The sequence below is a fragment of the Patella vulgata genome, chromosome 1 (genome assembly GCF_932274485.2).
Source record: "Patella vulgata chromosome 1, xgPatVulg1.2, whole genome shotgun sequence".
NCBI lineage: Eukaryota > Metazoa > Mollusca > Gastropoda > Patellidae > Patella > Patella vulgata.
In genome coordinates, this window is record NC_065879.2 from 30,424,423 (window position 1) to 30,450,737 (window position 26,315).

At 34.0% G+C, this 26,315-nt stretch overlaps 2 protein-coding genes across 4 annotated transcripts in view; one reads left to right on the forward strand and one right to left on the reverse strand.

The window, feature by feature from the left end:
- LOC126808817 (low-density lipoprotein receptor-related protein 4) overlaps positions 1-6,347 on the forward strand; it is a 32,887-nt gene extending 26,540 nt beyond the window's left edge. Inside the window, exons 20-22 of the mRNA XM_050533795.2 lie at positions 349-393; positions 2,719-2,815; positions 4,671-6,347. Coding sequence (XP_050389752.2) covers positions 349-393; positions 2,719-2,815; positions 4,671-4,848 — 320 coding nt within the window. The 3' untranslated portion in view covers positions 4,849-6,347. The remainder of the gene's footprint in view (positions 1-348; positions 394-2,718; positions 2,816-4,670) is intronic.
- A 10,518-nt stretch (positions 6,348-16,865) lies between these two features.
- Positions 16,866-26,315, reverse strand: part of LOC126808775 (guanine nucleotide exchange factor DBS) — an 83,391-nt gene continuing 73,941 nt past the window's right edge. For 2 of the 3 annotated variants that reach the window (XM_050533764.2, XM_050533744.2), the window contains exons 21-26: positions 25,471-25,563; positions 25,018-25,096; positions 24,440-24,515; positions 23,417-23,606; positions 22,865-23,090; positions 16,866-20,761 (exon numbers count right to left, since the gene is read on the reverse strand). In XM_050533764.2, coding sequence (XP_050389721.2) covers positions 20,691-20,761; positions 22,865-23,090; positions 23,417-23,606; positions 24,440-24,515; positions 25,018-25,096; positions 25,471-25,563 — 735 coding nt within the window. In that variant the 3' untranslated portion in view covers positions 16,866-20,690. Of the gene's footprint in view, positions 20,762-22,228; positions 22,252-22,864; positions 23,091-23,416; positions 23,607-24,439; positions 24,516-25,017; positions 25,097-25,470; positions 25,564-26,315 lie in introns of all 3 variants that reach the window. The other variant, XM_050533754.2, reaches the window with a different exon arrangement.

The window sequence follows — 26,315 nt, forward strand, 5'->3', positions numbered from 1 at the left end:
ATGTAATAAAGTTTTTACTAAGATACTTTAGTCTATATCAAGCAATGGTTGTGTTTGTTCACTGGGCGCGTCGACGGAGCAACCAGAAGGATCATAATGTGTTTGTATACATCATCTGTAATATCAACCCGGGGAAAGTGGACGTTCTGCCCCAAGAACGAACGTGCACCGATTGGTCTTATCTTATTCGTGATTGCCCCATCTTATCGTTTTGTTTTGCAAGTATTATATTCATTAATTCCTGCTTTATAGAAGGTGCTTGTATAGGGTATATGTGTAGACATTTTTATTATTTTTGTAGCAGTTTACCTATGTCCTAATTGATACCTATTATATGTATTATTCCAGGATCCACAGTAGGTAATAGGCCAGTTAAATCAATCCATGTAAAAGGTGGGCTTTTAATTTTCTATATATTTAACTATACTATGCTACGGTAGCCGACAAGGACATCCAACGATCTTATTTTTCCCAAAGAATCTCGATTGATCGATGAAATATCTTGATCGATCGATTTAGTATCTTGATCGATCGACTTAGTTGTTAACCAATCTACTTTCTATAAGTAAACTAAAAAGAAAGTGTTTCCGTCGAGTGCGCGGTGATTGAACGATATCCCGCCTTCCGACGGATTCTCTGCCTTCGAAAGAATTGGCGAAGAAATGAAAAGAGAGAGCAAGGCCACGAATGCGAAGCAGGGACAGAGCCTTGGGGGCCACCATTTTCGCCTCAATCTAGCACCATAACGACGGTCAAGATAAGGGTAGTCGGGAGTTGCGGGATACACACTGTACATGTGTTTATAAGTCAACTCACTAAACGTGTAATTTTTACCATTTTGATTATCTTTCACAAATTTTATGTTAAAATTGAATTGGTTGTTACATTTATAATAAAATATTGTTTATAACAAAAACGCCGTGTACGAACCTCGAATCCCTCCTTTCACCAAACTCACTCGGCAAATTATCGAGAGACCATCGATGTAACAACTACTCACCCCAGCATTCGTCACCGCGTCCATCCGACCGAAGGACAGTCGTTCGAGATACTTACCAGTCACTGTACGATTCTATACTATTCAAAAAAAGTAGGGGATATTTGATTTTGGGGGCATAATACTAAAATATGCAAATGACTACGAAAAAAGTCACTATAGAACCTAACAGAAGAAACATTTCCAGTTACATGTGACGCCCAAACGCACCAATAGCTACCGCATGGAATGCAGGTGATGCTTGGGATCATCATGGGGGTCCAACCCAAGATTTGCACGACTCTGACTTTGAATGTTACAGTCATTGTGGCATTGAATTCCAGGGTGGAAACATCAGTTTAATTGTTTTAGTGACCAGAAAACAAATTTTGATATGCGTCGGCTTACCCAAAATGAAAGGTTACGTGCCCTTGGCATGCTACAGATCGGCACAACACAGGTGGTTGTGGCGCGGACGATGAATGTTTCTCAGTCTGTCATAAGCAGGCTATGGTCCAGATACCGTGATACACAATCTGTACAGGACAGACCACGCTCAGGTCTACCAAGGGCGACAACTCAAGCCCAGGGTCGATTTATCCGTACCTTGGCCTTGAGAAATCGTGTCATCACAGCAAATCAGATCAGCGCTCGTCTTCAAACAGACACTGGTGTGAGAGTGAATGGCCAGACGATTCGGAATCGACTGCATAGGGGTCACCTTCGCGCCCGACGTCCTCGCGTGATCCCTTGTTTGAGAGATCATCACATTCAGGCAAGACGTCGTTGGTGTAGGGATCGTCAACACTGGGATAATCGACGCTGGAGCAATGTGATGTTTTCAGATGAGTCAAGGTTCACTGTTGATTTTTTGGACAGACGTAGGAGGGTGTGGCGTCGTCGAAACGAGCGCTTCCAAGACGTTAACGTCATCAGACATGATCGATTTGGGGGTGGTTCTGTTATGGTGTGGGGAGGCATCACTGTTGCTGGAAGACCGGCTTTACATGTTGTTGCAGGGCGTGTTACAGGCCAGTACTACCGGGACAACATCTTGGCAGTCCATGTTGTGCCGTTTGTACGACGTCATGGCCGCCGTTTCATCTTCCAGGATGACAACGCAAGGATGACAGGGCCAGGATCGTTACAGGTTACCTCCAACAACAGAACATCACCACATTACCTTGGCCAGCACTGAGTCCCGACCTCTCCCCCATCGAGCATGTCTGGGACATGCTTGGACAGAGGTTACGTCAACGTCAACAACGTCCTGCCAATGTCCAAGAACTTGCTGCTGCGTTGCAACAGGAATGGGACAATCTGGACCAAAATGACCTTAGACGTCTCATTAGGAGTATGCCACGTCGGATCAATGCTTGTTTGGCAAACAGAGGAGGATTTACCCGTTACTGACTTGGTTGTGATGCTGTGGTAACTTTGCTGTTTGACCCCGGGTATCATTTTACCCTTATAATGGTCAGTCTGTGCCTTACTTAGTCTAACGATCATTTGGAATAAATCGATGAATGTGAACTTCATTTCATTTTGTCATTTGTTTCTTCGTCAGTTTCATTAGGTGACTTTAATAACATTTAAAAATCAAATATCCCCTACTTTTTTTGAATAGTATATGTGGACTTGCATATATATCTTTTAAGATGTGATAGTCGTTATGCCCAAATTGGTTGTGCACTTATTTATATTTCAGTCTAATTCTAATGAATGATTATGTAATTTTTCAGGTGGTGGTTTACCAGCTGGAAGTATCGTTGCTATAGTTATATTTGGAATTATAGCATTAATTATAGTAATAGTAATTGGTGCTGTAGCGTATAGAAAGTAAGTATGATGTGTATTATTATAATATGTTTATTGTATAACCTATCTATATTTTAAGGCTGTCACGCAATCGTAGAAATAACAAATCGACCAACTTGGTTTATTATGTGGGAAACTTTAATGTCAAATGGGGAATGGTGAAATAACCATCCACGACGTAATTGTTGCCGTTTTGAAATACTAAAGCATTAGGTGTTGTTTTTACGGAAGCCATCTTGGATCTACAGTTAGGTTGCAATGATAATTTGATTCACACTGTCTGGACGGAAACAGATAAGGGTCGCGCATCCCATTCTCTGCTTTTCTTTTTGTTTATTATAAATATTTCACCCCATCTTGACGTTAAAGCATAAGATCTACTAAAACCAATGACAGAGAAAACACCGAGTATTTTGAAATGGCAAAGAACGTATTTATAGTACTGACGTGTCTTAATATAGTTCATTTAATTGGGTAAGACGTAGATAATCACCGTTGAAAAAGAGAATCTATTTTTAAGAGCCGTGATCTAATGTGTTTGAGGAGACGAATTGATTTGAAAGGTTGGTTATATGTTTGGTACCGTGACTACTCAGCATTTAAAAACTGTAATAATTACATCGTGAATAGTCGGTTATTCGATGAATGCACAATGTGATATTCGAGCATATCATTACTAAGCACCCATAATGGTACGGTTAACAACGACAGCTAGTTATTAGAGAACACACACTCCTTTCATGTTTACGCTGAAACTAGAACTACCTGTACTGTTAAATAACATCTACAACTTCGTAACCTTTCACTTTCTACGTATAAAATGCGTAAAAACAACAGTATAATGTTTCACGTTCATTGGTTTAAAGTCCAAACACCTTTGTTGAAAATATGTGTCAAAATTCAGATCTGAATCTGTTGATGACCTTTTACAATTCCTCATTTAGTTATATATAGCATCACATTTCCTATTGTTTGTTTATTTAAAAATAAATAGAGGTGTTATAAGAGCGGCTACGTATTTTTCACCTCCAGTAGCGCCTGCATGTAGGATTTCCAAAAGAGAGGTGGGGAGGGGGCAGGGATGATGGTGTGTGGGACGGGGTGAAGGGCAACATTTTTGAACAACTTTTAATTATACATAATGTAGGGAATGTTTCTATGGCTACCGAATTGTTAGTTTAAACATATTTTATTGACAAATATCAAAAGGATTGAGCACAAGTTTCAAAAACTTAGAAAAGCCCTTTCCATACATACAAATAATAGACAAAATTTAATACAAACAAGATGTTATCCACCAAAAAAGCGATTGCTAATAATATTTACTTAAATGTAACTAATTTCATTAACTTTTATTTTAATCGTTTTGAAAGTTTGATATATTTGTGAACTTCAAGGAAAAGGTTTGTATTCATCTCAGTTGACAATTCTGAATTGCCGCACAATAGGATATCTATATTTATCACAGAATAATTTGACAATGTATTTAATAGTTCGGCACGAATTACATCATATAAGTGACATTGCAGAAAATAGTGTTCAGCATTTTCTATAAATTTGCCACAAGAACATGTGGGATCATTCACAACGTTTATTTCATACAAATCATTTTGCAACGAACTACACCCATGCCGTATTCTAGTGTGAATAATATTTTCATGTCTATTACCTTTACTGTAGTAGATTGGCGCTTTATGTATTATGTATGTTGTTTGTATAGATATTTGAAGGATTTAAAGTTGGTTGATTGCTTTATGGGGTCCTCTAATAATTCCCAATCTCGAATAGTTGTGGGGAAGTACGAAGTTTGGTGTAATGTTGTTCTACAATGTTTTGGACATTTAGATTCTATTTCAAGCAATCGTCTTATTTTCAGGTACTATAGTTATAACATACCACATGGTCGACTGGTGGAAGACACAAAAGTGAACCATTTTTATCGTATTACCTACCCAGATAATAATAAAGACGAGTTAACAATTGATTCTGGTATTGAGAACCCAACTTTCGATTGTTTCAATGAAGAAGAAGAACGGAATAAAACGACATTTTGAATTATTAAAAAATGACCAGGTGTAATGATGAAATAGTCCCAGTACGCATGTGAGCAACTTATTAATGAGTGTTGAAAACTGCGTAAACCACGTGTTTGTAAAAAATGTCGCAGGCTATGCGATTGTAAAAATATCCCCCAAAATGTGCTTGTAAAAATATCCCAAACATTCTGCTTGTAGATTATCACAAACCATGTGCTTGTAAAGTATTATTTTTGTAAAATGGATGTATCACAAACTGTGAGTTATTAAATATCACAAAACATGTATTTGTAAAATATCACAAACCACGTGCTTGTAAATATCACAAATGTAAGTAAATTATCATTATGTGTTTGTAAAATATGGACAATTTGTTTTGTTAATTCAAATTTTAATGGACACAAAGTCAGTATAGCAATGGACATTATTTTAGCGCCTTTATGTGCTTGTTCCCCAATCCCATACAGATATCATGAAAAAAAACGTGTGTATATTATTTGTAAATATTTGAGGGGAACGTGGGATAAAGCATATCCCGGACAATATCTAAGACCTTTTAGACTATAGATTTGTATTTTAATTAATTTCAACTTTTAATTTTCTTAGAAAAATATAATTCATATATTTACTAGGAATACAACCTGTGTTACTTCGTTCACCTTAAAAGGGGTCCCTTTATAGTATAGTGGGTAAAATGGACCTTTGGTCAATATTCCGAAATGGGCTACAACTCAACAGGTGTATTTGAGGTGTTTTAGCAAGACATGCACTAAGCCATATTACAAAACACGGGGTGATTTTCTATTGGGTGCTGACGAACTTAGATTTATATCCCTGAAAAAAACCCCAAAAAACAGTTTATTATGTAAATAATATGATTTTAGTTACTTTCTTTAGAGTACAGTGACATATATAACAGTTTTGAATTGAAAGAGCAAGTTCTATATTAAAATAACACATTCATCAATTTCTAAATATGATCTATATTATTTATTATTGTAACTTTAAAGAACTGAAATACGTCTTGTTACATATATTTACATAAATTCTAATCTTTAAGGGGTAATAAAAGACGTACCTAATTTTCTATTTTTGTTACTTTAATCTACTTTCTCAAATAATCAGTATGAACTGGACTCAATCGTTTAAGTACATACATATATAACTGGCAGTTTTATTTACATAGTTAGCTTGTAATTAGTATAGATTTAGTCGAGAATCCCGAAGATCTTGTCTACATACTATTATAAATGAAATGAAATGAGTGGATATTTTGCCCTGACAGTTGCACTACAGCCTACTCTTATTTCGAATTCAAATTATCATGGGCTCTTTTACGTGCACCATACAATCATACAATTTACTTTATTTTCGCTTTTTATATGTGATATATTATTGATGCTAAAGCTTTCCCGATCGTTTTAAACATGTTCAGCATTTATGTTTTATCAATGTCAGTTAAATGATATGGCTATTTCTAGGTATATTTTGTTATCATAATAAATCATATACTTTAACTAATTATTTTTGTTATATATTATTGTAATAAAATATCTACTTCGCGGAAACCACATTGTGACAAAAACTGTCCTTATTACAAACAAAACGGTTCTTGTGCATAATCAACCTTCTGTGATAAGGTACAAAACGGTTCTTGTGTATAATCAACCTTCTATGATATAGGGTACTTTTAAAACATCGATATTAACACACGTATTGAAATGATTTAGCTTGACCACGGGAAGTTGGTGCGTAATGCATTTTACCTGGGCCCCGTTTCACGAAATTTTAACTAAAGATAAAATCCAAATTTTAGTAGATACTTCAATTTTGATTGGCTAAGCACTAAAATCAACCTAATATTATTCAATCAAATTACTAAAATTTGGATTTTATCTTAGTTAAAATTTCGTGAAACAGGCTCCAGGTCCTGTTTTATTTAGGAAGTTCAGATAGCCATCAATTAAATGACTTTTGAAGTTGCAATAACCCTATTTTGATGTGATCGAGATAGTTATTACAGATTTCGGTTTTAAGATTTCCACCAGGGTATTTCTTTTTTAAAATTCTCCTAAAAAATTAAAAGTTATCTCCAGCAAGATGAATAAATACATTGATTGAAAACCATTTTAACACGGGTTAAGACTTATTACCCCCTTTATATTTTCATGCAGGTCATAAAACTGTCATGGCTTCTCCCTCCATTTTTCTTTGATGGAAAAGGATGCAAAATCTGAGCTGATAACAAAAAATGAGCTGAGAACGGAAATACTTTTCAACAGAGCGGATATCGATTTCAATGAAATTGAATTAGTGTATGACAGGGACGTAGTGTAAGCTATGTTAACTCATGACAATTTCTACCTTCTGAAACGAAACGGTTATTAAAAACTGAATTAGGGGTGGAAAATGAATAGTTTACACCTGTTTCAACCGACTCGGACACTGTCTATTTTTATTGACCTTTTAATCGTGCAAATCATGGAGGGCGCGACCGTAAAACCAATCTGGGATGCTCCAAAACCTTTAAGAGCAATGAGGGTTTTAAAAATGTTTAGAGAGAATGGTAATCCACCTAAGAGAATGGCGGACCCAAAAAAAGAGGAAAGGATAGAAAAGACCGAGATAACTACCATTTTACCCCCCCCCCCCCACACACACACCACATCCAGGGAGAATTTAATAAGTGTTGCGGTGGCAGCTGTGTTATCCTAGAATTTGCATGACCCGACTACTACAAATGACAAAGTCCCACAACCGCCTGTAAAGAAAGCTAGGACGGGTGAAGTTGAAAAGTTAGAAATGTGTTTAGTAAGGATTAATACAAATAGTATGATGAATTGATGTATTTTTTTTTTGCGGGGAAAAGATGGGGGTGGGTAAAGTAGATGTGATATTAAAAATAAGTATCATTATTATTTCGAACAACATTTGTTAGATTTACTTACAATTATAAAACGTTTGGTATATGGTCGTGGATTAAGTGTAGGATAAAGCATGAGACTGGGGAAAGAAAGACTGAATAAAATAACCCGAGAAAAAGAAAAATCGAGGACTTTATCTTGCTTATAAACCGTCTATGTTTACATGTACGCAAGTTGAGAATATCCCAGAATTCCCACAAGAAAAACCTTAGATCATGTTTTCTTATGGAAAAAAAACCTACCCTGGAAGAATAGTCTGTTACAGGTTTAAAGAAGAATTCCCCTGTATATATCCAAAGCCGTCCCCGACTTGTAGACCGCAAGTTATTCCGGGCATAGAATATACCCCAAAGATCAAAGAGATTTAACGTTACAGGTTTATATTATTGCATAACCCACTCTAGGTTCTGACGTACAACCATGTCGGGAAAGGGCTCATAATTGTTAACCAGTGTTCTATGTGACATCTTAACAGTTATTTTTCTTTTGCTTATTGAGATTTGATAATGTAATGGGATCTCATATTCAGTTCCACGCCCGTAATTTGAGGTTATTAATTTAATGTTTCGATTTTTATTTAAGTTGTTTGGGGTTTGCTGTTTTCCTGGGGTTTGGTTCACAAGTATTTAGTTTATTTCTACACATCGGTGCTTTGAAATATTAAATTTGAATTAGTTGTATGCCCCTTTAAAGTTATGATTTGATCCAGCTCTATCAGCGGTTAACTCAGTATTTCGTCATAGGTCACAAGATGTAAACAGAGCTAGCGCTAATCCCAACCCTAAACTTGGACCTAGCCTTAATGCTTCCCCTAACCCTTACCTACAATCAAAGCCCAGCTTAGGCATGGGCCTGAGGGGCCTAGGGCCCTGCGGTTTTGGGGCCCCCGCGTTTCATGGCCACGGTTCCTCAGTTTTAAATAAGACGTTGGCATGCTAACCTCTAACCGCATATTCCTGAAGTACAGCAACATGGTAGCGCTTCGTTTAATCTGGGGTCTTCCCTAAAACTTGGACAGTGATTTGTGGTATTAAAACGGCGAAAGTATTGTTAGTCTATAAGCAGTATTGTTTACATTGTAGCCGTTTTGATAGCCTCGTTTGTCGCGCAATTAGTTTTTCTGCAATATTCTGCCATGCACTGTATAATTGGGCAACAACAAGATACGTTGGAGAAGGAGTTGTTGAAATTTTAATATTAAAGGATCACTGCGGTAAAACGCAAGTGGGTGTGTTTTGTTGTGAGTTCAGAGGATGTAAGGGCATTCAGTCTTGTAAATGTCCAGTTAGACGGGCTGCGTCTTCATTGATAGTTTAATCGGACAGATTCGAGCGATTTTCAGAGACAGGGGCAGGGGATCATATTGGAATAAAAAGTTAGCTTTAGGAAATCCGATACATACATACATCTGCAAGGCAAGGGTGGGCAAATCGGAGAGACAAAAGTTCACTTCTCATTATTTTTTCTAGAATGGTCTACTCAACTGAATGTGATATTCACCAACCTGAAACCACACACGTGCAATTGGAAGTTTTGAGAAATAAAGTTCTCCTTCGGATGTTAAAGGACAATATTGGTGTCAATATTGACTGTCACTAGATAAGAGAAAACGAGAAAAGTAGAAAAATTCCGCGCATTTACACGTTTTTATTAAGGAGAGAATGAATAAAAACAAGGGAATGTACGGACTATTTCTATATATTTTTCTCGTTTTCCCTTATCTAGTGGCATCCAATTACTTTTTTGAATTATCAGATATCCTTTCACATAACACATAACAACTTTTGGTCTTTGAAGGAATTATTAGTGAGCAGAAATTCGTCCATGTATCTGTTATCACTCGTCACTTCGGTCAGTTATATTTAAGGATAACTCGTGTTTTCCTTTTGCGTTTGTCACTTCCGTTTCTTGAAATCTTCATAACGCATCTATGTCAGCAATGATCTCTGTGTTAAAATTATACAGTATTTGGAACGTGTTTAACCAGTTCTTTCTATCACATATTTGATAATGACTAACACGAATATTGTCCTTTAATTGTTGCGAATTTGACCAAGATGTAACAATCCTACATAAAAAAAACTGGTATTATTCACGAAACCTACGGATTTTAATGTTTTTCATCTTATCCCAATAGAAACAACCCACCTCCGCGAAGCTAAAAGAGGCGCGGGAATTACAGCTTATCATATTAAATAATGAATATTTATAGAGAGAGGACAATGTTAACATGTATTTAGATATTGTATATAAATACTACTGTTCCTATTACTACATCTTTTACTAAGTATCAACTCTCTGTTTCCAATGACAGAACAATATTAACAGTTGTTCTTTGGAAGATATTCAACACTGGAATCGGAGCGCTCCTTTTGGCAGGTATGTAAATTAAGATTTCTCTTACATTGTTTGAAAATTGTATCATCATGAATGATAACCACATTTCAGCCATGTGGTAATTCTAATACTTAATCGATTTTAGTTACTTTTTAGAGGCAATAAAGCAATTACAGGCTATGTATTTTTTCTGAAATTAAGATTTAAGATTTATTTTCAATAACCCTTTCGCCATTGACGACAAACTGCGCCCCCCCCCCCACCACCACCCCCACCTCCTACCAAAAAACACAAACAAAATGAATATAACTAGTAGATAAGTTGAAACAAAAACAAACAAAAACAGACAAAAACAAACAAAATAAATATATGTATATATATATGCTTCAACGAATTTAATTTGATTACAAACTAGTAGATAAGTTGAAATCTTCACAGCAAATTATTATTTATTTATTGTGTCAAAACATAGCTTTTCCCATCTTCATTAGCCCGGCTGAAGCAGAAAAGTAGGACGTTAAAGTTAAAACCTCATTTCAATTCATTTATCACCTATTCTTTTAAATTTGCATTATTTTACGTAATTCTAAAAAATTGATAGTATTACTCATTAAAAAGAACAATCTCTGTCGAAAAGAGAAAATATTTCCATAGCAATTTTCTGTATACTATTTTCCTCAATGTAAGAGGCAGATAATTTACAACTGCCTACGTTACCGTGTTATGGGAATTGATGAAACTTAGTGTAGTTTCACTGCAGGTAATGACTGAGTTCGATCGTGAACATTTTCTGCTTAGACTTATATCGTAGATAATCAGTTTGATTGCTCGATACTTTGCAAAAAGATACATGTGCAATTAATTAATATGTGTCATATATTTTTCGGTGCTTGCGGCGGGGGACATCAGTCGGTGCGCACCGTTGGCTTGTTTTTAATAACAATCAGCTGGCTTTCTCGCGAACTACAGTTTCACACTACCTGGACAGTACCCCATTTCGAAATCGCTGATTTGATGATTTACGGTTGCTTTCAAATTAGATAGGATACACAATTTGGCTTAAAGGCATAACGCACAGGATACAAAAAACTAGTAATATATCATAAGAGTAAGTCAGTATATTAAGTTGCTTCCTTGTGGGTAGGTTTGTTTTTTTATATGTAAAATTTAAAGTAGCATAATTCAAGTAGTAGAGACAAAGCATTATACGGTATTTTGGTTATAGTACAAGTAAGTAAATTGATGAATTAATGAACGAATTGTTATCGATCAGCTGCAGGTGTATAGATAATATAAGATTTCATCCTTGTTGTACACAAGGAGCCGACAGGACCTGGTGCAAATACTTTGCTACAAGTTGGATTATCCATATTTGTTTATTCTTGAGTTGGACCGATTGAGATAGTATAAAATTAATTGTTTTTAAACACATTATAAGTAAGTAACATAACCTGAATATTCAATTATTCTATTTAACAGCAAGTTGGAGTTAAGACAGACCTACGGGCGTCGTGTCGAAACTTTCCAGTACATATAAAGTATTTGATTTTTAGAAAAGAAGTAGTAATAGAGAGGACTTTAAATACACCCATTAACGCTATACTTTAACGTGTTCTTAAAATTAACCATTACTTTAGTAAATACAATGAAAAAGTTCGAAACACAAGGAATTTGTATAACGGTTTGATTTGGTGATATTTTTTTTTAATGAAAAAGCAAGAATAAGAACACAAGAATATATTTCAATTAAAAAAGCATTGGGTAAGATTAAATAAAGAGCTGATAGTTGCTATAATAGTTAAAATAGATAATGAAAAGGGAATCTGTTAACAATTTCAGTCAAATTACTTCGCTCTGAGCCTAGCTATCGGCGATACAATTATAGTCTAACCTCGATTGTCATTATCCATTTTTACTGAAAAATCCTGAGCGAAGTAATGACCTTTTGAATAATCATGTAATCTCGATAATGAACAGTGTCTTGATTATCCATTTTTAAATTATTAAATGGCGATTGTCTTTCAATCCGTTCAAAATCACAACCACCATATTGTCTAAACAGTAGATATGGGGCTTGTCATGTTAATAAATGTATAATTAATAATTTATATAACATTTGAGGTCAAATAGTTATGTTTAGCTCTTACGTAATGTAACTTTAAATAATATGATATCACGGTTGTCACCAAATGGATTGGCCTAGGTATCTATTCGCGAAGAAATTGACCTAGGTTGAATTTTGCGTTATTAATTCTTTTACTTAAAATTGGCATTGACTAGAAATCTTATTATCGCGACATTCTCACATCGGCAAGGTGAATAACATCTTTATAGTGTTCACCAATTCGTAAGATATTGCATAGAAATATATTAATTTGACCTGGAAAGTCCCCACATGTTCTTATTGGAATCTTCAAAGTAAAATACGATTAACTTTTTCTGTGATTCAATTGAGGAAACTGGGGGTAATATCGCATACAAAATGTTTCCTGATTTATTACCTTCGAGACATAAGATTTCTTACAGATGAGAAGTGTTACGGTAAAGATAGATGATACGGAACAAAAAAATCTTAAGTACAAATCCAAATGGATCTTTTCTATAAACAAAACCAAATGAACCCAAATAATGTCTTTTATATTTGCTATAATGTATATTATTATAAAAAATAATTTTAATGTACAAAATTGTCAAAATATTGCTTTCTACAAACTTGCCCTGTATTTGACTTTTTATCGCTCTGGGTTAATTTTCAGTGTGTCTAAATCTAGCGGGCACTAAATAAAGGTCAGATTCTGTACCAACTATAAAATACGCCTAAATTTGTATTTTATATTGTATATATTGTAAACTCCTTATCAGAAATTGAAGATTTTTCTTCAGAAAGGGCATTAAGGCATAAAATATACCAAACTGCTACTGCTATTCTTTTCCTAATGATATGTTTGCGCGCGGGGGGGGGGGGGGGGCAGGTGGGGGCGTGGTTGGGATAAGTCACGCAACCTGCAATTGCTGTAATATGTTTTGATGTCTGTTTTCAGTCATGTTACCTGAAATTTCTGTACGAGATATAGGTCTAATTCTTTTTACACTGGCTCACATGACGATAGTGTCATTAGGTGAATGTGAGAAGGTTCATCAACAACGTGAAATTCAGATACCAGGCTACAAAACCATACCAATCCATACGAACGCCTGTAAAGAGACCACAGCGGCCTATCTGGAACCAATGGTTGATCTAGGTATAGATTTAGGTCTAGGTTCTCAACATATTTATATTAAACGATATCATGATGGATGCTGCTGTGCCGTTAGAAACTCTAGTGAACATAGGGTATGTAATTCTTGTATCTTGTATGCACCCATATGTCGTCGCTATGTCCGTCGCACCCTCAACAATTGGCCTGCGAACGTTATAGAGACTACGGTTTTTTACGGATTCTTTTCAAATTTTATGTGAAGTGTTGTGGCTATGAGAGGACGACTCCTATCTTTTTTTTCAACGTTCTGCGACTTTTGTAGCAGAGTTATTCCCTGATTTCCGAAAACAATGTGAACGCGATATAGGCTACAGTTTTTTACGGAATCTTTTCAAATTTGGTGTGAAGCTTTGTGGTCATGAGATGACGAATCCTATCGATTTTCCTATCGTTCCGGTGTTATACTCCTTTGCAGACTACAGATTTCGACGGATTCTTTTCAGCGTTCTACAACTATCCGTTCCGGAAGCATTGGGACGTGAGGGGGTGAACCCTATTAATATTCAGTGTTCTGCGACCTTTGTTCTGGAGTTATCCCCCCCCCCCCTTGCCAAAACCCTTGTGAATGTGAACGCGATAGAGGCTATAGTCTTTAACGAGTTTCTTTCAAATTTGGCGGGAAGCACTGGGGTCTAAGAGAACGAACTCTATCGGTATTAAACTCAAGTTTTAATAATAAAAACCTATAGCTACGTTACGCTACTGTGATGACGCCATATATTGTGTATAATATGGTATCTACGACTTTGTTAAAATATTTGAATAAAAATAATATACGGATTTCATTCTATTTGTAGGTTTCAGTAGAGCGAGTAGATGGTAGAAGTTTTAGAAATATTAAATATAGAAGGATAGATTCGTGTAAATGTACCCAGTGTAATCTAACGACAGCTATAGCTAGACATACTGCTGTTGAATATATCGTCTGAATGGTGGACGTCACTAAAACTATGAACATCGTAAATGTGGAACGATTGTCGTAATGGCGAACTTTTACAAAATTTAAGGAAATACAAAATTTAAGGAAATACCGAAAATCGTTTTTGTCGCTATGTATGACTGAACTATTGGTGGGATGTGATGGTGATGGTATTGTTAATTGTAAAGAGAAGCTTTATATTGATATAATATTATTATAGTGTTGATTCCATGAATAATTATGTATGATACATGCATTGAAATAGAATAATAACAAGTTTGTCGCTCATGGTTGTTCTAATACTCGTATATGGGGCTAATAATATTATATCTAAAATCCGCCTTGTGGATACAATCTTTAACATTCTCTCGAGAAAGCTCCTGGTAACTGTTAGGAAACATTTTATTATTTAAGAGGAAAGTCAAAACTGCCCCAATGTGCCCATGATCTAGGTGGACAAAGCTTTTCTCTTTCAACACATATGAATAATTACCAAAAAAACCCCAAAAACAACGACTATCAGAAATTATTTTGTTTACATTTATTGTAAAGTCAAAAATGCCTAACTTTAAGGAGTTCATTGTTGCGCCCCAACAGCGTCATGTGAAATCTGAATAAGCAACTCCCAAGCAACATGGATGAAACCACTATAAAGAGATGTCTGAAATGCCTAAATTTGACCCTTTATGGGACCAAGAAACTTTATAAGTACAACCAAAGCAATATATAGCCAAATTAGAAAAGAAGACGAAAATGTCAAAATGTGTCTAGTATATGTAACCCTGTCATGTATTTCCCTATACTACCATTAAATAACAACATTTGAACACATTTTAATAAGCACAGCACAGGAACATAGCCATCAAATTTGGTTAAATTTCTTCCAGCGGGTAAGTTGTAGTCAACTATGCCGTAATACATGTGCCCCTTCAATTTGAGCCTGGGTGTCTGTATTTGAAACAATCTGAACAAGAGGTCACCAACATCCGGCGTCTTTGGGCATGCTTTTGAAGGTTGTCGTGTAGAGATAGGCAAACTCTACGTTATCGGTAATCAAAGAACTTTGTTAGCAAATAATATCAGGCACCCCATCCACATAACTTATGGTGGATACTCAAACTTGTTTCGGTAGTCATAGCTACAGTCATATGCCGATGTGTGTAGAAAGTTTCATACAGATATCTTCTTGAACAGCTTGAACGATCTCGGAGATAATATTATCCGGGAATAAAATCGAACCGGAAGTACGGACTAAGTCGATTTTAATACCCATATATTACTTAGTTCGGCGCGGGATAATAAGCGCCACCCAAGCCGACACCGGGATTCAGTGTTCAAAAAGGTTCTCGTAACTTCATCTGAACAAATGTTAATACGCATTTTATTTATTTTTTTGCCTTATCGGTTTTGTTTGCGTGTAGTGCGAAGCTCCGCACCATTTTTTCGTCCCGTTTGCTCCTACATGATTCTAACATAATGACCTGTGTGCCGTGTCCACGACAGTTGATCTAATAACCGGGTTACCCACCACACATAACAACCAAATAAGCCAACAGTGAGGCTGATGTCCCCCGCCGAAATCCCAAATAAATAGATGACACATATTAATTAATCGGACATCTATTTTTTTCAAAAGTATCGAGCAATCAAACTGATTATCAACTATACACTAAGTTTCATCACTCTCTATCATATAGAATCAAAGTTATCTTGTCCCAAAGCATCGACCAATGAAATTGCTTATCTCTGCTTAGCTTTAGCTCAATATGTTAATCATTGAACTCAGTCAAGACGAACATCTACATCAAGTTTAAACATTCTACCTCAATTAGAAGCAGAGTTGTTATGTTCCAAAGTCTTGACCAATCAAAATGCTTATTGCTCCTTAGCCTAAGCAGACAATTTTCATCATCGAACTTAGTCAAGGTATTGATGTAACGAAACTATACACCAAGTTCCATCACTCTTACTTAATTAGAACTAAAGTTATCGTGTCCCAAAGCATCAACCAATCAAATTGCTTATCTCTACTTACCATAAGCAGAAAATGCTCATCTTTGCACTCTATCAAGGCATTGACCCAATAAACACCATATCATATCATCAACCAATCAAATTGCTTCTCTCTGCTTACCCTAAGCAGAAAAAGATCATTTTCGAACTCCACCAAGGCCTGGACCTAATAAACATATACACCAAGTTTGAACATTCTAGCTCAATTAGAAGGAGAGTTATTGTGTTCCAAAGTCTTGGCCAATCAAATTGCTTATCGCTCTGCTTACCCTAAGCAGAAAATGCTCATCTTGAACTCCATCAAGGCATTGACCTAATAAACACCTACACCAAGTTTGAACATTCTAGGTCAATTAGAAGGAGAGTTATTTTGTCCCAAAAAGTGTGACGGACGGACAGACAGACAGACGGGCGAACCCATTTTAATAGTCCCCTGCTTTCTTCGAAAGGCAGGGGACAATAAAAAAACTGAGACGGGCACTGTAAGTAAATAATAAAAAATATTATCCAAACAAGTACAGATGCTAACTAACTGTATCTTTAAGATTTAATAGCAAATCCCCACATATAACACAAATGACATTTCATTCTCAAGTGGTTTATTTATAACAATGGTCCCAAATATCCTTTGTAATAGATTCAACAATAATTTCATTAGAACCACAAAGGGTTGTATACTCATAGTATATAATATATCTATATATAATATTTACAGGATACATGCTACCATAAAACAACATGTATAGATCATTTGACAAAGAAAACAAAAAACTGCAAATAAATAACCCAATAGCCAACCAAATATACAATCTGTATTTATGTTATATAATATTATACATAATATAACAACAAAGGGAATGTAGTGGCACAAATGGTGAATATATATTGTGTAGAAATTAATTATGTGCATCATAATTAAAATTATATGTAACAAAACTTTACCAATAAGACAAAACTTTCAATTAGATTAAAATGTCCAATGTCAGCAACCATAAAGGTAATAAACAAAAATAATATATGATCTTGGTTTGACATTTTCACATTAATATGTAAAAACTTTTTATATGAAATTAAGCACAACCAAAAATAAAAAAAAATATAACCTTTGTGAACAAAGGACTGGCCTGTTTGAAAAAGAGAGAATTGCTATTCACAAATCACTGTAAACAAATGGTCTTAATTCATGTTAGAATTGATTGATTTGAATTATTGTTAATTGTAGTATGCAAACAATTTCTTTTTTTTTTCTTATTTTTTTCATAAAATCAAAAAAAATATAACAAAGCCAAAACAAGCATTCTTTATTCCTTAACACTGAAAATTAGCATTGGGTTTTGTTTTTTGCGGGGGGGGGGGGGGGGGGGTGAGGAGGGGGGGGAGAGAGAGGGGCGGTATATGTATTACATATTCTGAAGTTAAAGTATCGCAGTAAATAAAATATAATTACTCTAAAATATACATTAATCAAGTAATCTTAAACTTGGTGACTTTAGTTATTGGCATTAAAATAAATCAATACCTTAATGTTTATTAGCACTTTTAAATAGTTGAATGTCAAAGTGGCATCCTTCAAAATTTGCTCTTATCCTATAAAAGTAATTCCATGCTTGTGTTTATTCAGTGTTCACCTTAAGTATACAATGTCTTGATATATGGGGGGGGGGCAGAATGGTTAGCGCATGTGCGATGTATCATAAGGTCTGTCATTGAGTCAACAGGCGTGATTTAGATTCCCCGGTTGTATGTGACAAGGAGTAGGGTCGCCTGTCCAACCTAATTGGTTTTCTCTGGGTCCTCTGGTTTCCTCCCACTGCTAAAGACCCCTACACACAAGCTAATAATTGAAATAAAATTGAACCATATGTTAGTCCCGAAATGACCTAGTTTGTGTTGAGTGGACGTTAAAACCCCATTTTTTTCTCTCTCTCTCCCCCTTGATAAATGTTCATAAAATTGCATCAAAATTGTAATATCACCTAAAATATTATGTACCCTTTGGCATGATCAACACCTCGAAACATTTCAACAATGAATGTTGAATTAGTTGCACATGGCAATTTTTAATTTTTACTTATTGGATGTTGAATCAGAATATAAAAAAAACAGAATATTCTTTTCTATAAGAAGCATGTGAAGTGTTTAAAAACTCTAATATTGTAAATATTGTTATAAAATTTGAATAAAGATAATTCAACAACTGATCACAGATACAATACTATTAACATGATAAAGCTATGACTATGTACAATTACAATATCTACATACACACACATACACATACAGAGTAAACAAATACATTACAAGTAGTTGAAGAAAATGACAATATTTTAGTCAGTATGAACCCTTTTTATTGTAACTAACTTTAAAAGAAGATGATAAAAGATAAAACTTAGTGGTGAAAGTCTATGCTCCAATATCTAATTCTTGACTATTGTTCAACTATTAAACAATTTATTATACTCTTCAAAATTTCCAATGTGCATCATTTACTGAACTTGCATATATAATTATTACACACCATAATCCAATTATCAATATGTTAAAATATAATTTCACAATATTAAGATAGCTTTCTGCTGATTTCAAATCATTTTTTTATTATAGCAAATAACCTGTGATACAAAAGTACTAGTTTTGAAAAAATAACTGAGAATTGGTATCATTTGTTTTACAGATAGTAAGCATACCATTCCTTGTGTAATACACCTGTTATAAACCAATAAAGCTATCATATTAAGCATTACATAAATATATTTCAATATAGTGGTCAAAAATTTACAAATAAATTAATTTAATACAATATAAAGTACAACTTATATAATTATAATACAATATAATGTACAACTCATGTAATTTATAATACAATATAATGTAATTAATAATATAAATTAAAATATAATTGTATAATTAACAGAAATACAGAATGTAAATAGACAAAAAATACTGTTCTAGTTATCAATCAAAAACAGTTTACCAGTACAATGTTTGAAATAAATATTTTTTGGACCATATAATTCAATCTAAAATTGCACAACACTAAAAAAAAGCTACAAAACAGGGTTTAAACCACAACTATTAAAAAACACTGCATATGGATAGATGAACACTTCATAATGAAGAACGAAAACATGTTTTTTTAAAAAATCAACGGGATTATATTTAATTCATATATTTATAAAAGTCAACACACTTTTTATAGTATCAAATAGCACTTTTTATCCATATAATAATAGTATATAAACCCAAACTGTTTTTCTCATCACTAACCAACAATTTCTTAAAGCCAAATATTTTATATTTGGTTAATTCTTGAACCAAATTTAAAACTCTAAAAAGACTCAAAGAGAATATTTATTTATAAATAATTAAATTTGTTTGGATTTGTTAATACATCAATAAAAGTTGATCAAACATTAATAACAAACTGCTAATTAAGAAATGTATTTAAGTCACTGATCGTCATTTGTCTTTTTCGGATAATATCTAATTGTTTGTGTCTTAAAGTTACAATTTCATATTTTCTAAGAAAGTCAAAACATAATTATTTCTATGTCTTTTCCTCAATAGGTTGTCAACTCACTATTATACGATCATAGGTTATCTTTCTCACACTTAAAAAGCTTCACACCGGAAATAATAACACAATTACCTCCCTTGTTTTCCTATTCCCCACCATGGAATAGCTATCTTCAAATATTTGAATTTGAAAATGATATTTTTGCCAATTTCTCAACTGGCTTTAGTGAATTATATGATTAATAGGATTATTCTTTAACAAGATAGGACTGTTTATAGATACCATCTATTTTAAAAATATAACTTAAAAATATGAAATTGTAACTTTAATCCATGCTAAAATATTTAACATCCATTAAGAAAACAAAATCAAAATATCAATGGTAGATAATCTCCTTCCATGAATTCTGTAGGATTCAAAAGAGGTGTATCAATAGATTGTAGAAAAACAAAAGTAGTGCAGGCATGTTTTTATACTGTTTATATCATCTACTGAATATTGACAAATTTTCAATTCATCATAAACACTATATGTCATTGAACTATATGTGTTGGAATTTCACAATACTGTAGTTCGCAAGTGATTAAACATTTTCTGAAATGACGATCAGAGACTAGCAAAATATGTATCGATCGGGGACCAGAAAAATATGTATAGTCAGATGCATAGCCTATACTTGAATTACTTTCGAATTTTTTTTTTTAAACAAGTTAAACATTTCTAATCAATAATATAAAATTGTCTATTACACTGGCTACATCACAATATGTACATAGTTTCAATTTGGTTGTTGTGACTAATTTTATGGCGATATAATTTGATTTATGAAATTAACAATACATGTAAACTTCTGTGATCTGTAATGTTTCTTCTTTAATGTAAAAAATTAATCAGACTGTGGTTTCTTCACCTGGACTAACTGGATAGCCTCGAACATATTGATCTTTAGTATGAAACGAATCTGAAATTATAAATATAGTCAATCATATTTAAAACTAGGTTTTAAATTGCTAGTAAAAAATCCAGGTACCGGTAATAGTCTGGAGTAAAAATTTAAATGAAATCCTCAAACCCATCTGTGTAAAGATTGTAAAGGAGTCAATGGTCAGAAACTTGATTCTCCAAGTCATTCAATCATACACTTTTACCTTTTGCAGTTTTAAAAAAGTAATTTTGTTGACCAATCCAAAATTGACCAACTACATCCAAGAATTTATTCTACATATTCACTACTTAATAAGAACATAAAGAAAGATTCAAACAAAATATAACAGAAATAATACAAATTTTAATTGGTAAGAACCAAGAGCATAAAGAAAGATTCAAACAAAAAATAATAGAGCTATAGAATTAATATATATTTCAATTGATAAGAAGAAAAAACAAAATAATTCATGAAAATTAATGTATATTATTCAATAGATTTTACAATAAACACAAAATAAAAATAAAGAAAAATACACAAAAACTAAAAAGCTACAAATTGAGATTGCAACTACATTATAGCTAAAGACAGATCAAAGATACACCCTTGCCAAACTCTCCACCAAATATTACCAACATTTCTATCTTCTATGAAATACCATTAAACAATAGTGAGAATACAGAATAAAAGCAAAAGAGATGACACCAGAAACAGAATACAGATTGAGTAAACAATAGTGAGAAAAGAGAAGAAAAGTAAAAAAGAATACATCACCAGAATATAGAAAATAGATTGACGTCATACTCCACAATTTTATATAAGGTGCTATACAGTTCGTGTTTGTAATAACTAGGTATATATATATATATATATATATATATATTTATATTTATATAAGATAACTAAGTACAAAGGAAGATGGTGTCTTGACTCTTTCCCTTGACCCTCAAAATAGCCATAAAGAAAGTAAGGGAAGGGTCAGACATTTTTGTCTAAATGGAGGAGTGATGTGTGCTGGGATCATACCATTGAATGTTGCAGATACCATTATACCTAGGTGTTAACATTCTATGTATATTTATTAAATGTCACTGAAGATGGTGCTTTTAATAAGTTCCCTAGTTCATCTTAGAAACTTCTTGTTGATTAATTGAAACATAAAATTCAATCTACCAAGTTTGAAACAACTGGATTCAATCTCATAAAAGAGATCTTTACTCTCTTTCAATGGGTGGATGTATAAATCAAATGATTTCTGACCATTTAAACCCCCACACAAAACCCCCCAAAACAACAGCAATTGAATGAGGAAACAAATGCTTAAAATGATCACAGGTGTTTTTTCATTTCATACACACAAAATCCCATATATATAATTTCTACAATGGTGCTAATAATATTAGTGTTATAAAGATTACATTTCCCATTCTAGCCTACTGATTATGACCTGTTAGTTTACACACACATATGATATAATAGATGGGTTGGTTCAGCCAAGCTTACCTTTGTATATTATTTTCTTTTGCCTATTATATACACATAGATATTATTTTATCATATTTTTCAAGTTAATGTACATATAAATAGACATTATATTAAAGGAACACAACAGTATTACAGGGAAATAATCTCCTAGAATCACATTATCTGAAACTTTTGAGTTGAACCTAAGCATTGTAACTTATCTTAATTCATCAAATTTTAATGGAATTGGGTTTGATCCCTCATCAAAACCATATTCCGGTCATTTTTTCCTGGATAGCGATTTTCTAGACTACTCTTTTCGAATTTCAACTGCCAAGGGTTCTTTTATGAGCAAGCTAATGTGTACAGGAGTAAATGTAGGTTTTCAGTATGATCCAAAAAACTAGGCATACATCCTTTCACATTTTAATATACTACACTTTATTTTGTTTCGTTTCTGGATTTGAGATGCTGCAGTTTACGTAACAGTTCTTTTAAAGGATAGGCATTCATTACCAATATTTTTGAAATCTCTTGTAACATGAGTTGTGCCCCTTTAAAAAAGACGATGTAAGACAAAGTTACAGTCATTAGTGGACAATAACTGTATTATACATTAAGAAACATTAATCTCAAGCATTATAGTCTGTAATATAAATGTGAAATAAAACTTACCATTACTTCCTGATGAGACAGAAGGTGACATATTTCTACGTCTGATTGGTTCAAGATATGTGGACGGCACCCAACCTTCTGTTCCTTCAGTCATGTGACGAGCAAACCACCAACCATTGGTTCCAACTCGCAGTATCTCTACGATATCTCCATCTTTTAAACCTATTTCAGAGACATCTACAGGGAAATAATCAGCTAAAGACATGAACTGCTGACGGAAAGAAGGCTGAAAAAGACATTTTTATCTTAAAACATTTCACTATTTATAATTCCAAGCTCAAAAGCACAATCACAAAATACTATTACATGAAGCACTAATTTATTGTTATTTGTCTTTTATAGTTCTTTAAGAGCCTTTGGTGGCTCTATGAGTATGGTGCTGGGGTTCCCAGTTTCGATCCTGGTATTGGCAAAGAGAGTTTCTAGAATTTTCATGGTTTAGTTTCTCCTTGACAGTGGTACATGACAGAGCTTGATGGGACGAAAAATGAAGGTCCTGTATAGCATGTTAAAGTTCCCCTTTTTTTCTAGCCATGATCAATTATTACTGACCTCTATTTTAGGAATATATCTCTCGGGTTCTTCTTCGTCTGTAGCCGAGAATTCACCACTAGACCAACCATCATCATCCTGGTACTCTAATGGTGGACCAGTTGGTGATTCTATAGGTGATACCATACCTAAACCTTGTGGTACTGTGCAGGTAGTAGAGTTATTATTATGATGTCGCCAACTTTCAAACCTTAAATAGAGAGAAAATTGGGTATAACGTCAACTCGACACAAATTTGATAATTTTGGGACTAACATATGGTACAATTGTGAGTAGAGGTGTTTGGGTTGGATAAGCGACCCTACTCCTTGTTATATAAAATCTGAAATAATATGACCGTCATCTCTGTCTGCAATATCACCCTAGGTGGAAGCGGATGTAAAACCCCTTCTAGAAGAAGAAAAGACCACCATCATAATATTCAAATAATTATGTTACCCAATTTTGGAGGAATTAAGATATATAGAAAATATTTTCTATTGTGAATTGGCAATCACTTCAAATCATTGGATCATCTTAAATAATTTAATATTAGACAGAAATCTATTTATCAATGAAATTCTGTGGTACTGTTTCTGATCTAATTAAGAAATAACATGTAAACAAATGAAATGAAATGAAATGGGGTTAAACGTCCTACTGTTCTGCTCCGACTGGGCTAATGAAGAAAGGCATCCGCTATACAGTGTGCTATGAGGGAAATTTTGTCCAGGCAGTGGCACTATGGCCTTCACTTATATCGAATTCCAAATGCCAAGGGATCTTTTATGTGCATGGCAATGTATAGATGGGACCTTGTTTTTTTTTGTCTTATCTGAATGACTAGACAGCTGTTCTTGTCAGACCCTCTGTACTGCACTACTGACAAGAAGAAACCATGTCGGAAAATCCTGATAAACTTTCTCGGCAAATGCAGGGATCGAAAAAGCAACCTTCAGTCCAAGCTTGTGAACCAGCGCCTTATCCACTTAGCCACCAAGGCTCCCCAACATGTAAACACAGTTCATTATATATTTAGCTTACCCATAAGAAGGAGCATCATATTTAGGTCCTCGACCAACATCTTCCTGAGATAACCGATGTTGATTATGTGGCGTAACTGTAAAAGTTAAATAATAAATAAATATATTTCAAACATAAGCATATCAAGAGAATTGAATGTACATTTGGGGTCAAGAATGCAAAAAACTGAAAAATCCAGGTGGATGAATTGTCTGCTTAAAGTAGCCAAGTCTTTAACTCAGTTTTATCAACAGTCGCCGACATTGCAAACACGACTTATTGGTCAATTTAAATCAAACTTGATGTTGTTATCTAATAACTTGAAAAGATGGGCTTCTGGCACACAAATTACTGAATAGTCTATGGAATGTAATGGGGCTTAATTAAAGTCTTGTCAACACAATACTTTGGTCATTTTGGAGCTATCATATGGTCATTTTCATTTTTATGATTACAGTGTGCAATGTGATCGTGGAGAATTTTGATTGGACAACCACACTGCTGCATACTATTCAGATTCCAACTGCCAAGAGATTGAAAAATAAAACATTTTCAAGAGTCACCTTTTACTTTTACCTTGATGTAAAGAAATTGCTTACCTTTGAGCTGATCAAATTGATTAAGAAGAACCTTCTTGATTTCCTTTATCCATATTTCTTTGGATTCTAGCGTAGGAGCCTAAAATAAAACAATATTTACCATGTAACAATATTCAAACTATTGTTAAAGACATAAAAAATTTCACAAAATATAAAATCTATGATGGAGTTTAAAGGTGCACTTGACACAAACTAGGTCATTTTGGGACTAACATATGGTTCAATTTCATTTCAATATTTCACTTGCACATAGCAGTGCGAGGAAACCGGAGAACCGGAAGAAAACCAATTTGGTTGGACAGGCGACCCTAATCCTTGTCATGTACAAGCGGGGAATCGTAACCATGCCACTTGACTCAATGACAGACCTTATGATACAACGCGCACACGCTAACCATTCGGCCATAAAATTATAGAGACAAAATAATTCTGATATCACGTTATACCAAGTACCTGAATGATATAGACTTCTTCCCGTCCTCGTGACCATAATTCAAACTTCTTCTTATCACCTTTTACTGTTTCTGTTAAACCAACTTGTGATAGCTGTAATAAGATATATATATTTAACAAAGTATAAATAAATTTCATGGAATACAAAAGCAAAAAACGGATCATGTAGATTAGAGATTAAAGACTTGATGCATCATTTGCATTTTCGCTAATGAATCAAATATCTCAAGGCTTAATTCACGCCAAATAATATGTACTCCGAGGGATTATTTAACATTTAATTAAGAAAACAAAATACCAACGTTAAAGATACATTATGGGAGATAAGATAAAGAGATGGCAGTTCTCGCTATAATAGTTAAAAACAAGATAGTGTAAAGGTAATTCGCTGAAAATTTCAGTAAAATTGATCCACTATGAGCCGAGAACGAAGCAGGTGAAATTTTTGCATAGTCTCGGTCATCATTACTAAAATCATTAATATAAACAGCATAGTCTCGATTATCCACTGTTTTGATTTAATTATCAATGGCCGTTAAGCAGCATATAGGAATCTAATCCAGCCAACATCGAAGGCTAGCCTTGACATCGAGAGTTTATTATGGTCTGAATAAGTTAATTAATGTCTAATTGATGATTTAGATAACATTTCAGGCCTAAAGAAAGACTTGTAATAAGCAGATTTTGCTCTTGCATAATGCATGTTTAAATAATCTCCTGGCTTGGATTCAATCGGATTCAAACTAGGCCACAATAAAAGATGGCACAGCCTTGTTACTTGTGAGAAACAGATTGATGAAATTTTAATTTATCATAACTTTGTAAACACTATCATCAGCATGTTT